At 46.7% G+C, this 17,667-nt stretch overlaps 1 protein-coding gene across 6 annotated transcripts; it reads left to right on the plus strand.

Annotated features, from left to right (window-relative positions):
• Window positions 1-388: 388 nt before the first annotated feature.
• Window positions 389-16,618, plus strand: BRD8 (bromodomain containing 8). Of its 6 annotated transcripts, XR_012463484.1 has the most exons (23): window positions 389-417; window positions 769-865; window positions 1,550-1,619; window positions 2,628-2,677; window positions 3,771-3,893; window positions 4,038-4,118; window positions 4,571-4,635; window positions 5,245-5,381; window positions 5,813-6,028; window positions 7,368-7,512; window positions 8,710-8,919; window positions 9,318-9,598; window positions 10,109-10,564; window positions 10,923-11,016; window positions 11,231-11,277; window positions 11,647-11,861; window positions 12,145-12,237; window positions 12,441-12,509; window positions 13,236-13,413; window positions 14,043-14,147; window positions 15,016-15,060; window positions 15,648-15,824; window positions 16,199-16,616. XR_012463484.1 is itself a non-coding variant. In XM_074156439.1 (22 exons), the coding sequence occupies exons 1-22, from the start codon at window positions 399-401 to the stop codon at window positions 16,256-16,258; spliced, it is 2,856 nt and encodes a 951-aa protein (XP_074012540.1). In that variant the 5' UTR covers window positions 389-398; the 3' UTR covers window positions 16,259-16,616. The 6 variants fall into 6 exon arrangements, 5 of the variants coding, with proteins under 5 accessions (XP_074012540.1, XP_074012542.1, XP_074012543.1 ...); XM_074156439.1 differs by lacking the exon at window positions 15,648-15,824; XM_074156441.1 differs by lacking the exons at window positions 8,710-8,919; window positions 15,648-15,824 and having other exon boundaries at window positions 16,199-16,618.
• Window positions 16,619-17,667: the final 1,049 nt, after the last annotated feature.

Here is a 17,667-nt window from a genome sequence, read left to right on the forward strand (position 1 = left end):
CGGCTCTCCCCGCACACACAGGAAATGGCCGCCACCGCTACCCCCTTCACGTTGGCAGACCCCTACAGAGCCCCGGCGCGGCCTCCGCTCCCCACACGGACCCGGCCTCTCAGCGGCCCGAACCCTCTCGCGCTCCGCCGCCGCCTCGCGCCCGCCTCGCGGCCGCGCAGTGCCTACTGTTGGGGTTTCAAACCTCGCCGCCCGCCCGCTCCGCCAATGAGGACCCGCGCCCGCCCGGCCGCCAATCAGCGCCCGCCGTGGGGAAGCAGGGGCGGGGCCTCAGCGCTACGGCCCCGCCCCGCCGCCGACGCGCCCGGGGACGGCGGAGGGCGCGCGCGCGCCTCCCGGCGGGCTTTGCGCGCGGCTCCGCCCCGCCTCCCTCGGGCCGGGCGGGGAAGATGGCGGCTGGAACGGGCAGTGAGTGTGGGCCCCGTCGGGAGAGGGGGCGGGAAGGCGGGTGGGCGGCGGCGAGGAAGCGGGAGCGGCGGCGGGGCTGGGGTGGGAAGGTGGCGGGAGAACGTCCTGAGAAGAATTGAGCGGTCCTGAAGGAAGGGGGCGGGGCCTACGGTGGCGCGAGGAGGGGCGGGGGCCAACGGACCTGGGGAAGGGTAGGGCTACGGTTGTGGGGCCGCGCGCGGGGAGGCGGGGCTATAGGGGGCGGGGTTGTCGGCGGTGGGCGGGGTTCCCGTCGGTGCCGGGGTTCCCGTGGCGGTGTCCCCGGGGCTCCCGTCGCGGCGGGTCCCTGCACTCCTTCCCCTCTCCCGGCAGAGCACAAGCTGCTGAGCGCCGGCCCCACGGAGCCCTGGTCCATCCGCGAGAAGCTCTGCCTGGCCTCCTCCGTCATGCGGAGCGGGGACCAGAACTGGTAAGGGAGTGAGTGGGGCACGGTGAGTGGCCTGTCCCTCGGTAGCGCTGAGCTGCCTTCGGCGTGCACACCGGGCTCTCTCCCAGGGCCGTGTGCTGTACCGGTGTGTGCCTTTTCACTGTGCCGGTTCGTTGGGCAACAGCTAAATCATAAACGCATCTGCTTTCTGTGAGTTTTCTGTACAAAACAAAGTTGGGCTACCAAAGATGGAAGTAATAGAGGTATACCTTGACAGTCTTTTTGGTTCTTCCATAACTACGGTGTGAAAACAGAAGTGTGTTAATCAGAACAAAGAGTAGCATTATTCCAACGTAAATTGGAAAAAGTGAATTGTAATCAAGAAGAAGGCTATTTGATAACAAGATTCCTGTGCATTGCTTCTGCACCTGTAGCTCTGTTTTGCTGCCTTTTCCCCCTCAGCAGAGTAGTTTTTGTGGAAACGTGATGGTGTTATCAGAAGCTAGAAATTTGCTTTTCAAAGCAAGAGAGTGAAGCTCTTGTTTGTTAGGAGCAGGCAAATATTTTTGAGTCCAAGGGCTGTACTTGTATCGATTCCCAAACACAACAGTTCTGTTCCTTGTGTTTATGGGGGCTATTCAGTGCTGAATGTGAAGACAAGTCTTCTCTCTACATGTTAGTTGGGGAAGGAAGGAAGTTGACAGTGACGCCATTTCTCTCCTGTAGGGTCTCAGTCAGCAGAGCTATCAAACCTTTTGCAGAGCCAGGACGCCCACCTGACTGGTTTTCCCAAAAGGTAAGATACTGACACTTGAATCCTGGAAAAAATGAGTTCTGCATGGGGTATGTAAGACTAAACTGCCTAAGAGAATGTATTTCTTGTTTTTAAAAAAAGATAGCAAAACTAATTTTTAAAAAATCAATTTTCTTTAAATTAGATTAAATAATTTTCTTGTTTCTGAAATTAAAGCTTACAGTACAGTTGGATAAAGTTGAGAAAAAGACAAAGGTGATCAAAGACATGAAACAGCTTCCTTGCAAGGGGTGGCTAAGTAAGGTAGAACCCTTAACATAAAAAAGAGATGAGTAACAGGAATACGACAGTTGTTTGCACAATCAGAAATGGTGTGTTGAGGATGAATAAGGATTAATTGTTCAGTGCTTTGTCCAGTACAGGATTTAGAGGCTATTAGGTAAGACTAACAGGAGACGGGTTCAAAGCAAACCAAAGGAGATTGTTCTTCACCAGGCGTGTAATTAAGCTGTGGAATTCCTTGCCCCAGGAATTTGTGGATGCCCATGTATTTTGGTGTGTCCTGCTGTTTGGCAGCACCTGGGATTTTTTGTATAAGGGACAGAAAGCGATTGAGAATCAAGGGAGGAGAAGTTGGGTTTTTTATCTTGCTTACTGTTTCTGCTAAGCTATGAAATTGGCCTTGATATCATGTTATTTCATCTTCTCCATTGAAATATTTTTGGTTCATGTTCAGAGACAGAAACGTTACAGCTACAGTTTTCCTAATCATGCTTGCCTTGATTTCTAAATTGTTAGCTGGAAGCGTCTGTTCTTTAGCTTTGTTTTGGAGATCAGCCTGGGCAGTGCTAGAGTAAAAGAGTGGGTACGCTTCCTCATTTTGAGCTACTCTAAATTATAGCCACAGGAGAAACTCTGGAGAAGACCGTTGGATGTGTTCATAAAGCATTAGACTGCTGAAGTAGGAGCAAGTGCCCGGTAGGCTTTGTTGGTAGGCATTGGCTGATGGTGACTCTTCAGCATTCTCTGACTTTCTTTGTTTCTTTTTAGCACTGTGCATCTCAGTATTCAGAGCTCCTGGAGACCACGGAGACCCCTAAGTGAGTACAAAGTCTGAAGCAAGCGCAGTCTGCAGCAATTCTGGGTGGACTTGTTGGTTCTTACAGCAAAGGACTTGATAGTGCTCCTCCCAAAAGGAGCGTACAGGAATGAGGGAATTTGATTGTGGTAGCTGGTGTGGGTAGACAGTGGGATCAGGGTATGGCAGGTGAGGGAGACTGGCAAGCCCAAGATATTTTTTGAGCATGCTTCCCTTATCTCCTTGACTTGTCTCCTTTTTTTCCCTAAGACCAAAGTATTTCAGTATTACATGGTTCTAAAACTGGTCACTGCGTACTTGTTAGTGTCTTCCATGTGCCCCTACTGTCATTACAATAGATGGCAGGGTCATTGGGGCCCCTTTGCCACAGCTCCATTTCTAAGACTTGCAGTGTGCATATGGGGGCTTAATGCAGCAAAATGAAACATTTATTTGGCTGGAATAAAACACTACATATTAATCTTACTGATCAGAAGCTTTCCACGTAAAATTACCATTCAGAATAGAGGTAGAAAAGATGGCAAGAGTAAGAAGGGGAAATGTTGTGTATTTGTCTCTGTTTTGCAGTGGTTTTTTATAATTTTCTTATCAATGCTGTCACAAAAGCTTTGTGGTTTCAGATATTTCTCAGTCCTAAATCCACGCATTTTGGTTTGAGACTTCACATCAAATTAAATTAAAGGCAGGATGTTTAAAATTAGTATTTGTGATAGTGATGAATGATTTTCAGCACTAGAGCTGCAAGGGCAAAAGACTTAATGAAATTATTGAGGAAAAAAAATAGATGTTTGTTCATGGGTAATAAGAATCTTCTCTGAAGTCAAGTGATTGTTTTTTTTCAGGTTGAGATTTTGCAGTGGGCTTGCATTCCTGAAGTCTTTAACGCTGGACCATTTAAGAATTAGAAAAACTTTTCAGAAGAGATTATTTGAACATTGTGCTGTCCAATATCATATAAGAGAAATAGGAACAGGAGGTTGATTTATTTTTTTTGTGCATATTCGTGTCAGGGACGACGACAGCAGCCATTTATGAAAGGAGAACTGGAGTTTTCTGTGTTTAAGTCTGAACTGTTGTTTTTCCCTTTTCTATAGGAGAAAACGTGGTGAGAAGGGAGAAGTTGTGGAAACTGTGGAAGATGTTATTGTGCGGAAACTGACTGCAGAACGAGTTGAGGAGTTGAAGAAAATGATTAAAGAAACACAGGAGAAATACAGGTATGTGGCAGAGGCACTAAGCTGGGGTGCACCTGAGAGTCCTGTCTTGAAGAAGTGGCTTAAGTGGGATGGTGCTTGGGGTGAAAATGCTGCTTAGGGCGTATTGTTCAGTGATAAGTAAGTAAGAAGATTTTCTGATTACAGGCAACTAAAGAAGGATGCAGAGCTGATCCAGGCTGGACACATGGATAACAGACTGGAGGAGCTGTGCAATGAGATTATGATGTGGGTTATTATTTCCATCTTATGCTTGCTTCTGAGACTGTATTTGCCTGACACTGTGTCAGACACCCCTTGCTCCATGTACACTGGGAGAGAGAAAAACGGGGCAGCTGGGCAGATGCTTTGGCCTCAGTGGGTGGACTTAGTTTAGATTAGGGGGCATCAGCTTGTGTGGAACATCTTTTGGAGTATCTCAGTGGAGAACTCAGTGATGGCTTGCAACATCATGCTTGCTTCCTCCGTTTTGATAATCAGCTGGAAGTGAGATTTCCTGCCAGGTGCGTCGTTCTCTGACTGGCCTCTGACTCTGCTTCCCTCCTCAGAGGATTTGAGCCTGAGTCCTCAGAGGCAGGTCGCTGTTGTCTGGAGATAATGGGGTGGGGGGTCAGCAAGATGCAGGAGGAACTAGGGGAAGTGGGACACTGTGTGACAGTAGGTTTTGGTTCTTTATACAGAAAGAAAAAAATGGAGGAGGAGGAGGCAGAAGTCAAGAGGAAGGCTACAGACGCTGCTTATCAGGGTAAGCTGGAAATGATCTTCCTTACACCTCCTCAGAGAGAGATGCGTACATTCATAGGAACATTTGGGAAATACGTAGGTCTTGTTAAGACCTGTTCAGGAGGAATTCATTGACCCTAGTTGAAAGAAAGATGATAATCTCTTTCCAGCAGTGAATTTGTAACAGGGCAAAATGCAGAGACTTCTGACAAGGGAGTGAATTTTGTAGAAAAGGTATGTCTAAGAGGAAGCAGGATTAGCAAGGAGTTCTCTGTTAGATTGATAGGGTTTTCACCCCTTTAGTTTTCCCTATAGTTTTACTATTGTCCGAAGATAAAAGGAAGAGAGATTTGTTCTGAGTGTTTAATTGATTTATAATTCCTGAGGCAATTCAGTGAACTAACCTACCAGTGCTGGGAGGTGGTGAATTCCCAACTGCTACAGAAATCTGAAATTAAAGCGCTTTACTCAGCGCTAGTATTATTTGTGAGCTGAGCCTAGTGTGGTGCAAGAAATTTCTACAACATAAGTTATTTTCCTAGGGTTCTTTAGGATAAATTCAGAGGTAACTCTCAGGGACTGTCCAAGATGGTGTTATGGAATCTCACTTTTTTTTTCTGTTCTCTTCCAGCTCGTCAGGCCATTAAGAATCCACCGCGACGATTAACGGGTGTGATGGTTCGCTCCCCTGCAGGCTCTACCTCCCCCGGGGGAGAATATGCCCTGGGAGATCTGTCTCAGCCCGCTGTGGACGAGGCCAGTCCAGGGGTAAGGACGCTTCCCATAGTAAGAGGGAAAGACCAGCCTGGGACACGGGGCTCTTCGTCCATCATGGAACAGGAGCCTGGGAGAAGCCCTGGCCTTGTTTTGCAGACTTGTCGCTGTGGTAGTGCTTTAGTGTGGTTGATGTATAGTGCTGCTGGAGATACGTGTCCTCTTCCATGTCTGTGATGATCAGGTGCCTGGATCAAAGGCTATGTAGGGGCGTCAGTGGGTTGGCCAGGCAGTCATCTTTGTGCCTGGGAAATGGCACTCCAGGGCAGGGAAAGGGTGAAAGCATATGCCTGGAGTAGGTGTAGCGAGTGAATGGAGTAGGTGTCTGTGGTGTGCTGGATCAATGCTCTTGGGGGAAGGAGCAAGTGGGGCTAGTCCGTGTGGTGGAGTGTGGCTTTGAACAGTGTGGTTTTTCTCTTTCTCAGGTCACTCCAGGGACATTGCCCAGCACCCCAGTTGCCTCCTTCATTGGAATCCCTGACACCCCTCCAGGCTCTGCTCCCCTGGATGCCCCCATGACCCCAGTCACTGATGATTCACCCCAGAAAAAGATGCTAGGACAAAAAGCAACTCCGCCTCCTTCCCCTCTGCTCTCAGAGCTGCTGAAGAAGGGCAGTCTCCTGCCCACAAGCCCCAGGCTGGTATGGAGCTCTCTGCTCATATATGCAAGCACACAAACAATTTGCTCCAGACTCTCCCACTGAAAAAGGGGGAGCTGCAAAGGCTTTTTAAAAACATAGAGTTTTTGTGAGAGTCCCAACAGAAGTGATATCTGAGAGAAATAATTACCCCTGTGAGCCACAGAGGTGGGACCCTTTCCCAGCAGTATTGTGGGTGCAGGACTGCAAGAATCATTCAGCACAGAGGACTGGCTGTCTCCCTTCAGTTGTAAGGAGTTGGAGTTGCAGGTTTTGCTAGAGGAAATTGTTTTTCCTGTGGGAGGGGGTGTGTTAGTCACCATCATCCTGATTGGTCTCCATGGAGGTGTTCTTGGTGATACCTACTTTGGGCTCATAATTCTTCTTTACATCTTGGCAGGAAGTTGAGTTTCAGTGTTTGTAATGGGTGTTAGCACATCTTGGCAGGAAGTTGAGTTTCAGTGTTTGTAATGGGTGTTAGCATAGGAGTAGGGAGTCCTTTAATGGGGTTTATGACCAATATTGAATTGCTTCAGTCTTCTCGTAGTTGTAGACAGTTACTAAAATCACTGTGATGACCAGCCGCTTTGACCCTTCTGGTGTTAGTGACTCTGGAAGTCTTAGGAAGGCTGACCATTGCTGACACTGTTCAGAGCCCAGTCTGAAAACAGCAGCCATCAGCCTGCCTGTGGCACAGATTCCCTGTCTTAGTGCTTGTGTGATGGAATAGGCGTATTGCTTGACTCGACTTTCTTTTTTTAATAGTCAGATTTGGGGTCTTTTCTATTTGTTAGCTCGGGTAAATGTTCCATGGGTTCTGTGTTTGCAGCGTGCAAATTAACACAGGGTGGAGCACGGAGAAGTAATAGCTGTGAAAGACTGGGTTCTCTTTTTGTCAAGAGGACTGTTTTATATCTGCTTCAAAGTCCATCATAGGTTTACTGTGTGACCTTGATAGAGTTATTTTCCATCTTGGTGCTTCAGTTTCCCTTAACTCAAAATAAGGGATAATTCCATGCCATCTCAGGGGTAGAGAGACTGGTATGTTTAAGGGATTGTGAGGTCTTTGAACAGAGGAACTAAGGTAGAGCAAATTATGTATTTGGCCTAACTTCAAAGGAAGGTGGCACTGCAGCTGTATCGTAGCTGAAGAACAACTAGTTTCAGACTGTTACATTGTGCACTTGTATAAGGCACCTCAGGCAGGTACTAGACTGGACAAAAGGCACAGAAGAAATGCTAAGACAGCAAATGATGGACATATTCGTGGAGGTGCATATCTGGCAGAGAATCACTGATGTGATGGTTTCTCCAGGAACTTCAGTTGTGTCCTCTTTGACAGGTTGGTGAAAATGAAATGGCAGTGGCTTCTGGTCACATCAACAGCTCAGGAGTCCTGCTGGAGGTAGGAAGCGTCCTTCCAGTGCTGCACAGTGGGGAAATGCAGTCGGCACCTGGTGCTGTCCCTGCATCTCCTGCTGCTTCAGGTAACTCAGGACTCTCCCCGTACGGTTCTCCCTCCAGATGTCCCTTCAGAATATTCTATGAATTCTCTTTGGAGAGAGATGAGGGACATCTAGCCTGGCTTATTTATGAGTTGTATTTCTATTTCTGTACCCCGTCCCTCTCTTTTTTTTGCTAAGAATATTTATTTATTAAGAATTTTTAAGAATTCCCCATACTTTTTTTTTTAAGAATAATCTAAGACTTACAGAAGAAAGAGTGCCTTGATCTAAATTTATTGAACCAGTTAGACTTGATTCAGTCCTGGTCCGTGCATTATAGTTTTCTGGTTTTAACACCAGGCATTTCAGTGTAGAAAGGAAAGGTCAGTTGATGGGGAGTTGGGGGAAAATTGGTCTAGTATCTGATTCCCGATGTGTCAAACTGCAGCTCCCTGTGAATCTGGAGAACTCGTGTCCTTACTTCTGCTTTAGTTTAGGGGTCTGTTGAGCTTTAGACAGTGGACTGTAAGCTCCAGAGTAAATTCCACAGAGGGAGGTGAGAGGGACAGTGCAAGAGTCTTTGCACTGGGCCTTGTTGAAACAACCTGCCAAAGGTGAAGTTTCTTCTCAGCTCGTGCTAACCATTGGTTTAGTCAACATTGTCTGCAACTGAGGGTTTATGCCATTCATTCATATATAACTCGATATGAATAATCTCACTTTCCTTATCCATGTCTGTTCATTAAGACCTGTTAATTTGGTCCAGACAGTTCAGTAAATTCAGACTGGAAGTTACACTAAGGTGTATGGTAACAAGAGGAGTTCTTCAGGAAAGCTCTGCAAAGAGATCCCCTCTGCTCCCTTCCAGCTCCTGTGATGACTGTTTGTCTTGGCTTACCTTGTGTGGCTCCCTCAGCACTGTTTTTCAGATTTCCCGTAAATGTATTGGGATGAGCCTTTGGAAGGGCATCTCTCTGCATGTGTGGCTTTGCCTGTCCAGCCCTTACGTTGAACACAGTGTCCCATAGTCTGCATGATTCTGTCTCAGACTGCATACACAAAGGAGTCATGCATTTTTGGTGCAGGTTCTCCGTGTAGCTTTTGGGACTTTTTATAGGTACTTCTCAGTGTCTTTTCCCAGAAGAAGCCACCAGACAGTGAAGAGCCCAGTGGTGTCTTTGTGGACTTCAGTGGTGGCTGCTTCTTGCTCATGTGCTTTTCCCTTCTACTCTTTGTTAGGTGCTCCTACGCTTTCCCGGCTTTTAGAAGCTGGTCCTGCACAGTTCACCTCACCTCTTGCTTCCTTCTCCGCTGTTGCCAGCGAAACTCCAGCTAAGCTCCTGCCACCCCCCGTAGAGCCTGTGCCCCAGGCAACCATTGTCATGATGCCCACGCTGTCAGCACCATCCGTTGTGCCACCAGCTGCAGCTCCAGAAAGCGTAGCCACAGGTGCGTTCCTGAACTACGCACTCGTAGGTCATGCACTGCTGGAAAGCAGATCTTCCCTTGGAATCAGCACCCAGCGAGCTCTTAGCTGGCTTTTTGTCACCTCAGACTCACCATCCTTGCTGAAAGGACGGTTACGGCTGGGTTCTCGAGTAAACAGATGGTTTTAAACAGAATTTTCTGGGTGGGGGTGGGGGTGCTAATGGTATGTTGCTGGAATCTCACTTTATCTCTACTGTGGGAAAGCAAACCCATATTTGTCTTTTATTTTTCTAAGCCATGCTATTGTGGGTGGACCTGGGATACTTGCAGTTGGTGCTTGGTCTTACCCACTGTAGTATTTGTTGATGTGGGTGTGACTTCTCCAGATTGGTCTCTGATTGTCACTCATCCTTGTGCAGTGAGCCAGCCAGAAGCCTGTGTTTCCATGGAGGCAGTGTCTGATTCCCATACAGTGACAGTGTCCATGGACAGCAGTGAAATATCCATGATCATTGATTCCATCAAGAAAGAGTGCCTGGGTTCTGGGGCTGGCAGCGCTGCAGGATCTTCCAAAGATCACTGCATAGATGGGAAAGAAGACCTGGATTTGGCTGAGAAAATGGATATTGCAGTGTCCTACACGGGGGAAGAGCTGGACTTTGATACTGTTGGAAATATTATAGCCATCATTGAGGACAAGGTAAATGAACAAAGCAGAGTGCCAGTCCTTTTGCTCCACATCTAGTTAGGTTAATCTCAAGTGATTACTGTTCAGCAATTTATATAGTTAAAACAAGTAAGAAATAAGTATTCCACAGGGCACATTCTCACCACTGTTATCCAGATCAATAGGAAATGACTCTATGACACCATTGCTGCTAGACTGCCACATTTAGCCTGGTGCTCCTTCAGAGTGCAGAAAGAAATCTCTTTTCTTCCTCATGTTGGGTAGGGTTTGGGTCACGTCTCTGGCAGACAAATGAGCGCTGCTTGCAGCATACTTTCCAGGAGTGCTGTATTCCTGAAACTGAAGCTCCACAGGAGACTCTGCAGGGAGTGATACAAGTCTCCCTGCAAAAGGCAGCTTTGTAAACCCGGTACACCAGGTTTTCCACAGTTGTCTCATTATCGAGTAACATGAACTTTTTTTTTTTTAATCCCTTTTTCTGACTTCAGCCTGCACTGCTGTGTGTTTGTTTTGGCAATAAAGGTAGATGACCACCCTGAAGTCCTGGATGCAGCAGTTGTTGAAGCTGCTCTGTCTTCTTTCTGTGAAGATACTGATGATCCTCAGACCCTGCCTGGCCCATGGGAACACTCAATTCGTCAGGAGCATGAGAAACAGGCCCAGATACCCCAAGTGTCTGTGACTGTGAAGCAGGAGAGACTGGAGTGTGAGGAGCCAGAGGCAAAGGGAATTCGAGACCTAATGGGTATTGGAGAGCTGGGATCAGAAATAAAGACAGAACCTCCAGAGCAGGAGCAGAATCAGCTGGGCCCTGAGGAAACCATACCAACAACTGCAAGAGTGACAGAAACACCAGAGCTCAGAAATCAAGAGGTAGAAGAGGATCAAAGAGTATCTGTAGCAGCAGTTGAGACTTCTGAAATTGAGATAGAATCAGCCAAGGGAGAAGACGCAGTTCACAATACGGTGAAGACAGAGGTATGTGAGCAGAGAAGCTGTCTGGAACTGGTGTGGGGAAAGAAAGGAGCAGTTGTGGCAGGTAGGAAAGAAGCTTAGAGGAAGGATGACTGCTGGGTTGAAGGTGACCCTTCAATGAATGTGACTTGACTGTTTTTGTGGGAGTCATGCTGCTGATCTGTTCGATCTGCAGAGAAGCTCTCTGTTTTAGGCAGTACCTTGATGTATCTCCCCCCGCCCATGTGCAGAATTGCTGTTGGGAAGGTGCTCAGTGAACTTCATTGCCTTGAGTTAGGTTAGGCTGAGTGAGATGTGCCCACACCTTCACTAAAGTAAGCTGACACAAACATCTAGATTTGTGCATTTCTCTTCCCTCCAGACCCCACCTGATGATGATTCATCCCCTCCACAAGTCCCAAATGTGAGTGAAGACTCCTCACAGGCTGATGTTCAGCACAAATTTGAGCTGTCAGGTAACTTAATTCAGCTAGGAAATCTTTTACATGCAACATTATTAGCTGGTTAGATGTCAGTGATCTGGTTCAGGTTTTTTGGGGAGGAGGGAGAAAAGATATGTGTAGGAACAGTGGTAATTATTGCAGGACAGTAGGCATTGGTGCAGGAGCTTTTGTAGGAAAGACTGCTTTGGAGAATCAACCTTTCTGCTTTTCTTTCTTTCTTTCACAGAGTCAATGAAGGAGGAGGCCCAAGCCCTGTTTAGGAGTCAGATGAAGGTAATTCTGGATTGGCTGTAGTCATCTTGGGTTTATTAGTAACATCTCGCTGCTGCTGCTTCCTGGCTCACATCTGCTGAAAAGCAAAGCTTGCATTCAGTTTTCTGCACTGAGAAGAGAATTCGGTAGTCTGAAGTTGGAGCTAAAGGGGAGATTGGTTCAGGCACTATAAAGCTGTATGTATGTGTGTTTCTGTTTCTGCAGGGGGAGGCAGGGCAAGGTAGAGTGACAAGGATTTTATGAAAGTGCCTGTACAGTTGTCAACAGCCGTAGCAAGAAAATAACTTTGCTTGCTGAACCATAATTGCTTTGGAGGCTCTGAGTTGCTGCTGTAGCTGGCTGTGCAGACTCACGGACTCTGTGTTTCAGGATGGGCAGGGTGAAGAGGATGATGAGGATGGTGCCAGTGAGGCTGCCAGTTTGGAGGAACCCAAAGAAGAAGATCAGGGTGAGGGATATCTATCGGAGATGGATAACGAGCCCCCTGTGAGTGAGAGCGATGATGGCTTCAGTGTCCATAATGCACCTTTACAGTCTCACACGCTCGCCGACTCCATCCCCAGCAGCCCAGCCTCCTCGCAGTTGTGAGTATCAGTGAAGCTCTCAGGCACGCAGATGCAAATCCCAGGCTATTTTGTGGAGCGAGTGTAGGATTCTTGTTTCTGTTTTGCTGACTGAGTTAGTCTGAAGGGGGAATTGCTTACAAGCATGAGTGCGCAGACAGCACCATAGTACCAGGTCCCATTTTTTTCTTTCTGTCTTTGGCATGGGTTAGCGTAGGCATGTCAAAGGCAAAATGAACCATAAGGTTTCTGCTCCGAGGCAGTATGCAGACTCCTGAAGGAAGTCCTGTTCTTTTCTTCCCAGCTCAGTGTGCAGTGAGGACCAGGAAGCAATACAGGCCCAGAAGATCTGGAAGAAAGCCATCATGCTAGTTTGGAGAGCAGCAGCTAATCACAGGTGAGTTTGATATCTTGAAAAATGGCAGAAAGAAATGACTAATCCTAGACAAGTTTCCACTCTCCCATCTCAGAGACTCATCTGCCTTGGTACTGGGAAATGATGAATCATATTGTTACTGGTAGCAGACAAATAAATACGAGAGCATGAAATAAATTTTTACCAGGAAGAACTGGCCCTAAGTGGATTCCTTCTCTCTACAGGTACGCCAATGTCTTCCTGCAGCCTGTAACTGACGATATAGCACCAGGCTACCACAGTATTGTGCAGAGGTGAGTCTCAGCAGTCTTTTGTCATTAGGACTCCGTATATTTGCATATTTGTGTACGGATTTCTGGCAGAAACGATGTAGTTTTTGGCTGCCATGCAGACTGCAAGACTTGGAAGATTATTTTTTTCTGGCATAAACACAGAAACAGTTTTAGTCAGAAACAGGTTTCTCCAAGAAAAGGGTCATCTTTGGTAACAAATACATATCTTTACACAGCCCTGTCTTTGAATAAAGTACAGTGACTTACGTAGAACATTTTTAAAAGTAGAGTGATATGTGACTGATTTGCTTCTCCCAGTTTCTATCCAAGGGTATGATTTAATCCTTGAAATTCCAAAGACCTATCTTCTTTAATCAGCATTTTTTACTGTCCCAAGTAGTGGGTTCTTCACTAGAATCCCCTGCTAGCCCCCAAAATCTCTCCTAAGCAGTTCAGTGGTTGCAGCTCTACTCCTTGGTGCCTTCTTCAGTGATGCCTGGAGAAGGCAAATGCCTTTCCTGAGGCATCTGTCATGCTGTTTTTACCGTTCATGGTGACTGCTGGACAGGCTGTGTCTTCTGACCTGAGGCCTTGGTACTCAGGAATCCAGCCTGTGTAGAGGAGAGCCTATTGATTAAATTAAATGCATGGCCTAACTAGACATTTTATGGACCTGGGGTTGTTCGCAAAAGCATGGGAAAAAAGTTAAATATTTCTGTTGCTATTTTGGCTGCATTTCTTTCATAGGCCAATGGATTTATCTACCATCAAAAAGAATATTGAGAATGGGCTGATACGAACCACAGCTGAGTTCCAGCGTGATATTATGCTGATGTTTCAGAATGCAGTTATGTACAACAGCTCTGACCACGATGTGTACCACATGGCTGTGGAGATGCAGCGAGATGTCCTGGAGCAGATCCAGGTAAAGTACTGAGCCGAGGCAGTGCATCTGCCTTGGTCCATAGTTATGGGAAAGACTTATGGATGTAAGACCACGGTTTCGCTCACAGTGTCTTTGAACTAAGTAGTCCCATCTTCCCCTGCATCTTTCTTGTGCTAGCTCAAGTGTTTGTGGTGAACTAAATTGTGGGTAAGTAAAAACTAATGCAGCAAAGTGTTTTTTACGTTCAGCCCAGACCAATTTCAAATCTAGTTTCCTTCAGGGAAGTGCTTAGGCCAGCAAGAACTAGGGTGTGGTTCAGGAACAGAAACAAGCAACAAGAACGTTGAATGACAGGGGACGTGATTGCTTCTTTTGGTGGCTGTGCTGGTGTACATGAAACTGTGTTCTATCAATATATGCCATTTAAAATTTCTTGTGAAGTAGGATGTCCCAGCTGGCAAGCCTAAGAGAGTTTGAACTGGGGTTTTGTAGTTCCTCAGGACTTGTGGCTTCTGAGGTAAATGGGGGAACTTATTCTGAGCAGCGGACAAGGAACTGAAACTGTCTCTGACCCAATCGTTCCCGGCCTGTGGTTTGTGATAGTTCACTGACACACACTAACTGAGCTTGTTTTGCCTGCGAATCTTAACAGTGTGGTTTCCTTGCAGCAATTTCTGGCCACACAACTGATCATGCAAACATCAGAGTCAGGGATCAGTGCAAAGAGCCTGCGTGGGCGAGATTCCACTCGCAAGCAAGATGCTTCAGAGAAGGTGAGAATGCTGCACCCTGTGGAGGGCTGCACCCTGCCCTGTGAAGGGCACTTGGTATGTTTTGAAGAATCCCAAGGTAATGCATGAAGTTCCCATACCGAAGATAGGCAGAATGTTCTTTGAGATTGCAATAGGTCCAAGATCTTCATGTGAAGATTTTCTTTAAATGTGTCTATGGGTTAGATTTCATCTCTGGATGTGTATGTCATCCCAGAGGCAGGTCTCATGAGTGTTTTCTGTAATCCAAATAGTTCTATTCCCTGTTCTTAAAAACAGGTGATGAAAACTTTAGGGAAACGAACAGAGTATTGGCAGAGGCATGGTGTGGCAGGAAGGTGAAGGTGTAGACAATTGGAAGACTAGGCTCTGCTGTGTTCTTCACTTCCTAATCAGATTTTTGGAACCAGGGAATCACTCCAGTCTGGTTTGCTCTGTAAAATGCACCAGAGAACCTTTGACTTCCACACTGATCTGGACTAATAGCAATGTAGTTTTGTTTGGTTTTTGTCTTCTGTAAAGATACATCCAAACGATTAAGTGACCTCAGGTGCTCTCAGCTGCTGCACACAACATTGTGACAGCAAGGACCGCCTGTTTAGTTCTAGCGGCAACTGCACAGTGCAGAAGTTGTTTGGTAGATCAGGCCTTGCCATGGCTGAGGAGGGAATATCCCTTTCCTAGCATTCTGACTCTTGCAGTATCCCTCTTTTGTCCATTTTAATGTTCTGCTGCATAAGACTGATGCCATGCGGGATGGGGAGTGGGGCACATGTTTCTCTATGCTCGTGCGTGGGCGCAGTGCTTCTATGTGGTGTGTGCATCTCTGTATCTGATATCTGATAAGTCCTTCTGTTTGGCCTTTTAACAGGACAGTGTCCCAATGGGCTCTCCTGCCTTCCTTCTCTCTCTCTTTGTAAGTATTGAAAGGCTCCAGCGGGTACTGCAGTACTGCTGGCAGAGTGCTCTGCTCCTTGTCTGGGTGATCACTGCACTGTCACAGCATCCTTAGCATTGCAGCAGTATGCATTTAACTTACGGGCTGTGCAACTATGTTAGAGAAGAAACATCTCAGTCCTTTATTCTCAGCGTGGGTGAGTGGGAGGGGCTTCAGCCTTTTGTTCTGGTTCCAAGTGTTCTCGTTTTGTCATCTGCCTTTGCTTTTTTTCACAACTTCTCTCCTGCTTTCTTTCCATGTAAGTGGGAAGACAGATAAAGTGGTGCAGTACTGTAGTTCTTACATCTCTCATGTTTATACAGCTGCCCCTTCCACATGTTCGAGACAGTACAAAGGGTCTTGGGAAAGTGAGGAGTCAGCTGTGTACTCCTTTATCATTCATGGTCCAGAAAGGAAATAAGATACTCTGCAGAAATACCTTGCTCTCTGCCTGTGGAAGCGTTTGGAAAAATATTCCCTCTGGGAAACCCCAAGTCTCTGAGTTGCGGGGAGGAGAGAGGGGAGGAAGATGGAGAGTTGTTTTTTTCTCTCGCATATATCTAAAGACAGAGGAGTACTCCGGGAGAGTCAGCATGTCAGCCAGAGGGAGAGGGCAGCGGATCAAAGGAAGCTCTCAGCTCGCCTTCTACTCATGGAAAGGAGCTGTGCGGAGAAACTAGGGAGCTAGTGCCAGGGTCACTCAACTGGAGGAGCACTTCCCATAGGGATCAGCAGCTGATAAGGTAGGTTAGTCAGCAGTTTCCTCTTCCCATCTTAAGAGCCAAGCTAGAATCTGCTGCTTAGGAGAAAGCCTGCACTGTACAGGCTCCACAAGCATCTGTCTGGGCAAGAGCCTTGTTGCCTCTCTCTGCCCTGGCTGCCAGCAGTGCACAGAGATGCTGCAAATCCCAGCGCCTGTGCTGTGTCCAGAGTGAATTTTAGGTAGGTCTGCAGGCAGGCCTCCCCAGGCCTTCTTAGGGACAGCTTCCATTTTTCCTTATTGGAAAGCATGAAAAATTGTTACCAGATGCACAATTCCTTACCTCCCCGAGTGCTGGAGGAAGCGTTTCGTATTTAGGGTTGCATAACTCACTCCTTTTGTTTGCCTTGTGACTAGGACGGCGGCACCAGAGGGCGTCGCTGTGCCATCGAGGCAGACATGAAGATGAAGAAATGATGCTGCAGGGAGACAGAAAATCCCAGCACCTGGCATCCTCCAGCTGGAGTGCAAGCACGATGCAGTTAACAGCTCTTGGAGGAGGAAGAAAAGCTGCAGGTCCATATCTGGGACCTGATCCACCTCCTTCGCTTGCCCCTCTGGAAAGCAGTGTCTCGTTGGAATGTGTAACCCAAAGAAACTTCCCTGGAGGGGAAGACTAGCCCCCCTGCCTGTTTTAGGGCAGTCGTCTTGGGCTTCATCAGTGTTCTGGTGTTAGCTAGCAACTGGTGGCTCGTATGTACTGTAATGTGAAGTGTACAGATTTTTACTAGTGATGTGTAAATGTGTATGTATATTAAAGTCTGGGAACAAATCCAGTGTACAGTGTGCAGTGTACTGAGCATCGCAGCTCTCTGCAGGGAGCGACCCTGGTTTTGTACAAGCCTGTGTACCTGTCTTGAATATCTGCAAATGTAACTGTTCCCACTATCCATATATAGCATGCAAGCATGACACAGCTTTGACATTAGTGACAATCCATTAATCATGGGAATGTTGCGTGGTGCTTGGACAGAGGGGAAGATTCCCTGCCTGAGTGCGTGAGAATATGGCACTGTTGTGATAGAACAGGAGATCTAACCATGAGAAGTTAAATACTCCAGTCTTGTTGGAGCTTTCTCTAAGAGACCGATGCATTGAAATGTTTCTTACATTCTTTCCCCAGAGATTTATAAAGGGTACTCTAGTCAGAGTGAAAATCTGTGATTCCAGCAGCTGTAGGCGTGATGCCAGTACCTGGTTTTACATCTGAGCTTGTGAACTATTTCTCTCTACTGGAAATTGCAGTTCTTTTCCTCAGCAACGTGGGTGCTTAACTGAGGTTTAAGTTCCCTTAGGTGACAATTTTCAGGTCACCTTACTTTCAGTTCATATGACCTGTGAGATGGAACTTGCATATTTTCTGTCCCCGTGACCTTCCAGAGAAAAAAGAGAACAGCATTATCCTTCCTGACGCTTGCAGCAGCTGGGAGTAGTCTACTTCTTTATGCAGCATGTACAGGGTGCAGCTTTTTGAGACACAAGCTGCAGGAAACTGAGTCTTTGCGATTAAGACCAGAGGGATTCTTACTTTACCTTGATTTTCACAAGTTTTGTGTTGAAATCGGTTGTGCCTTCTGTTTTGAGTCTCATGTTTGGCTTGAGTATATTTCCACTGAGAGTCACTCTACATTTGATGCGAGAAATGTAGAATCCTTTTGTTTGCTTACTGGTTAATTTTGCTTCTCTACTGAAATTGGGAACAAATGTCTGATACGAATTTTTATGGCCTCAATTTCCAGAGATTACAGGTTGTTAAGTTCATAGCACAAAAAGTTACAGGTTTCTTTCGTTTTCTGCTATTTTATGGAATAATTTAAGTTGGAAGG

This window comes from Numenius arquata, chromosome 11 (assembly GCF_964106895.1).
Source record: "Numenius arquata chromosome 11, bNumArq3.hap1.1, whole genome shotgun sequence".
In the NCBI taxonomy this organism is placed as follows: domain Eukaryota; kingdom Metazoa; phylum Chordata; class Aves; order Charadriiformes; family Scolopacidae; genus Numenius; species Numenius arquata.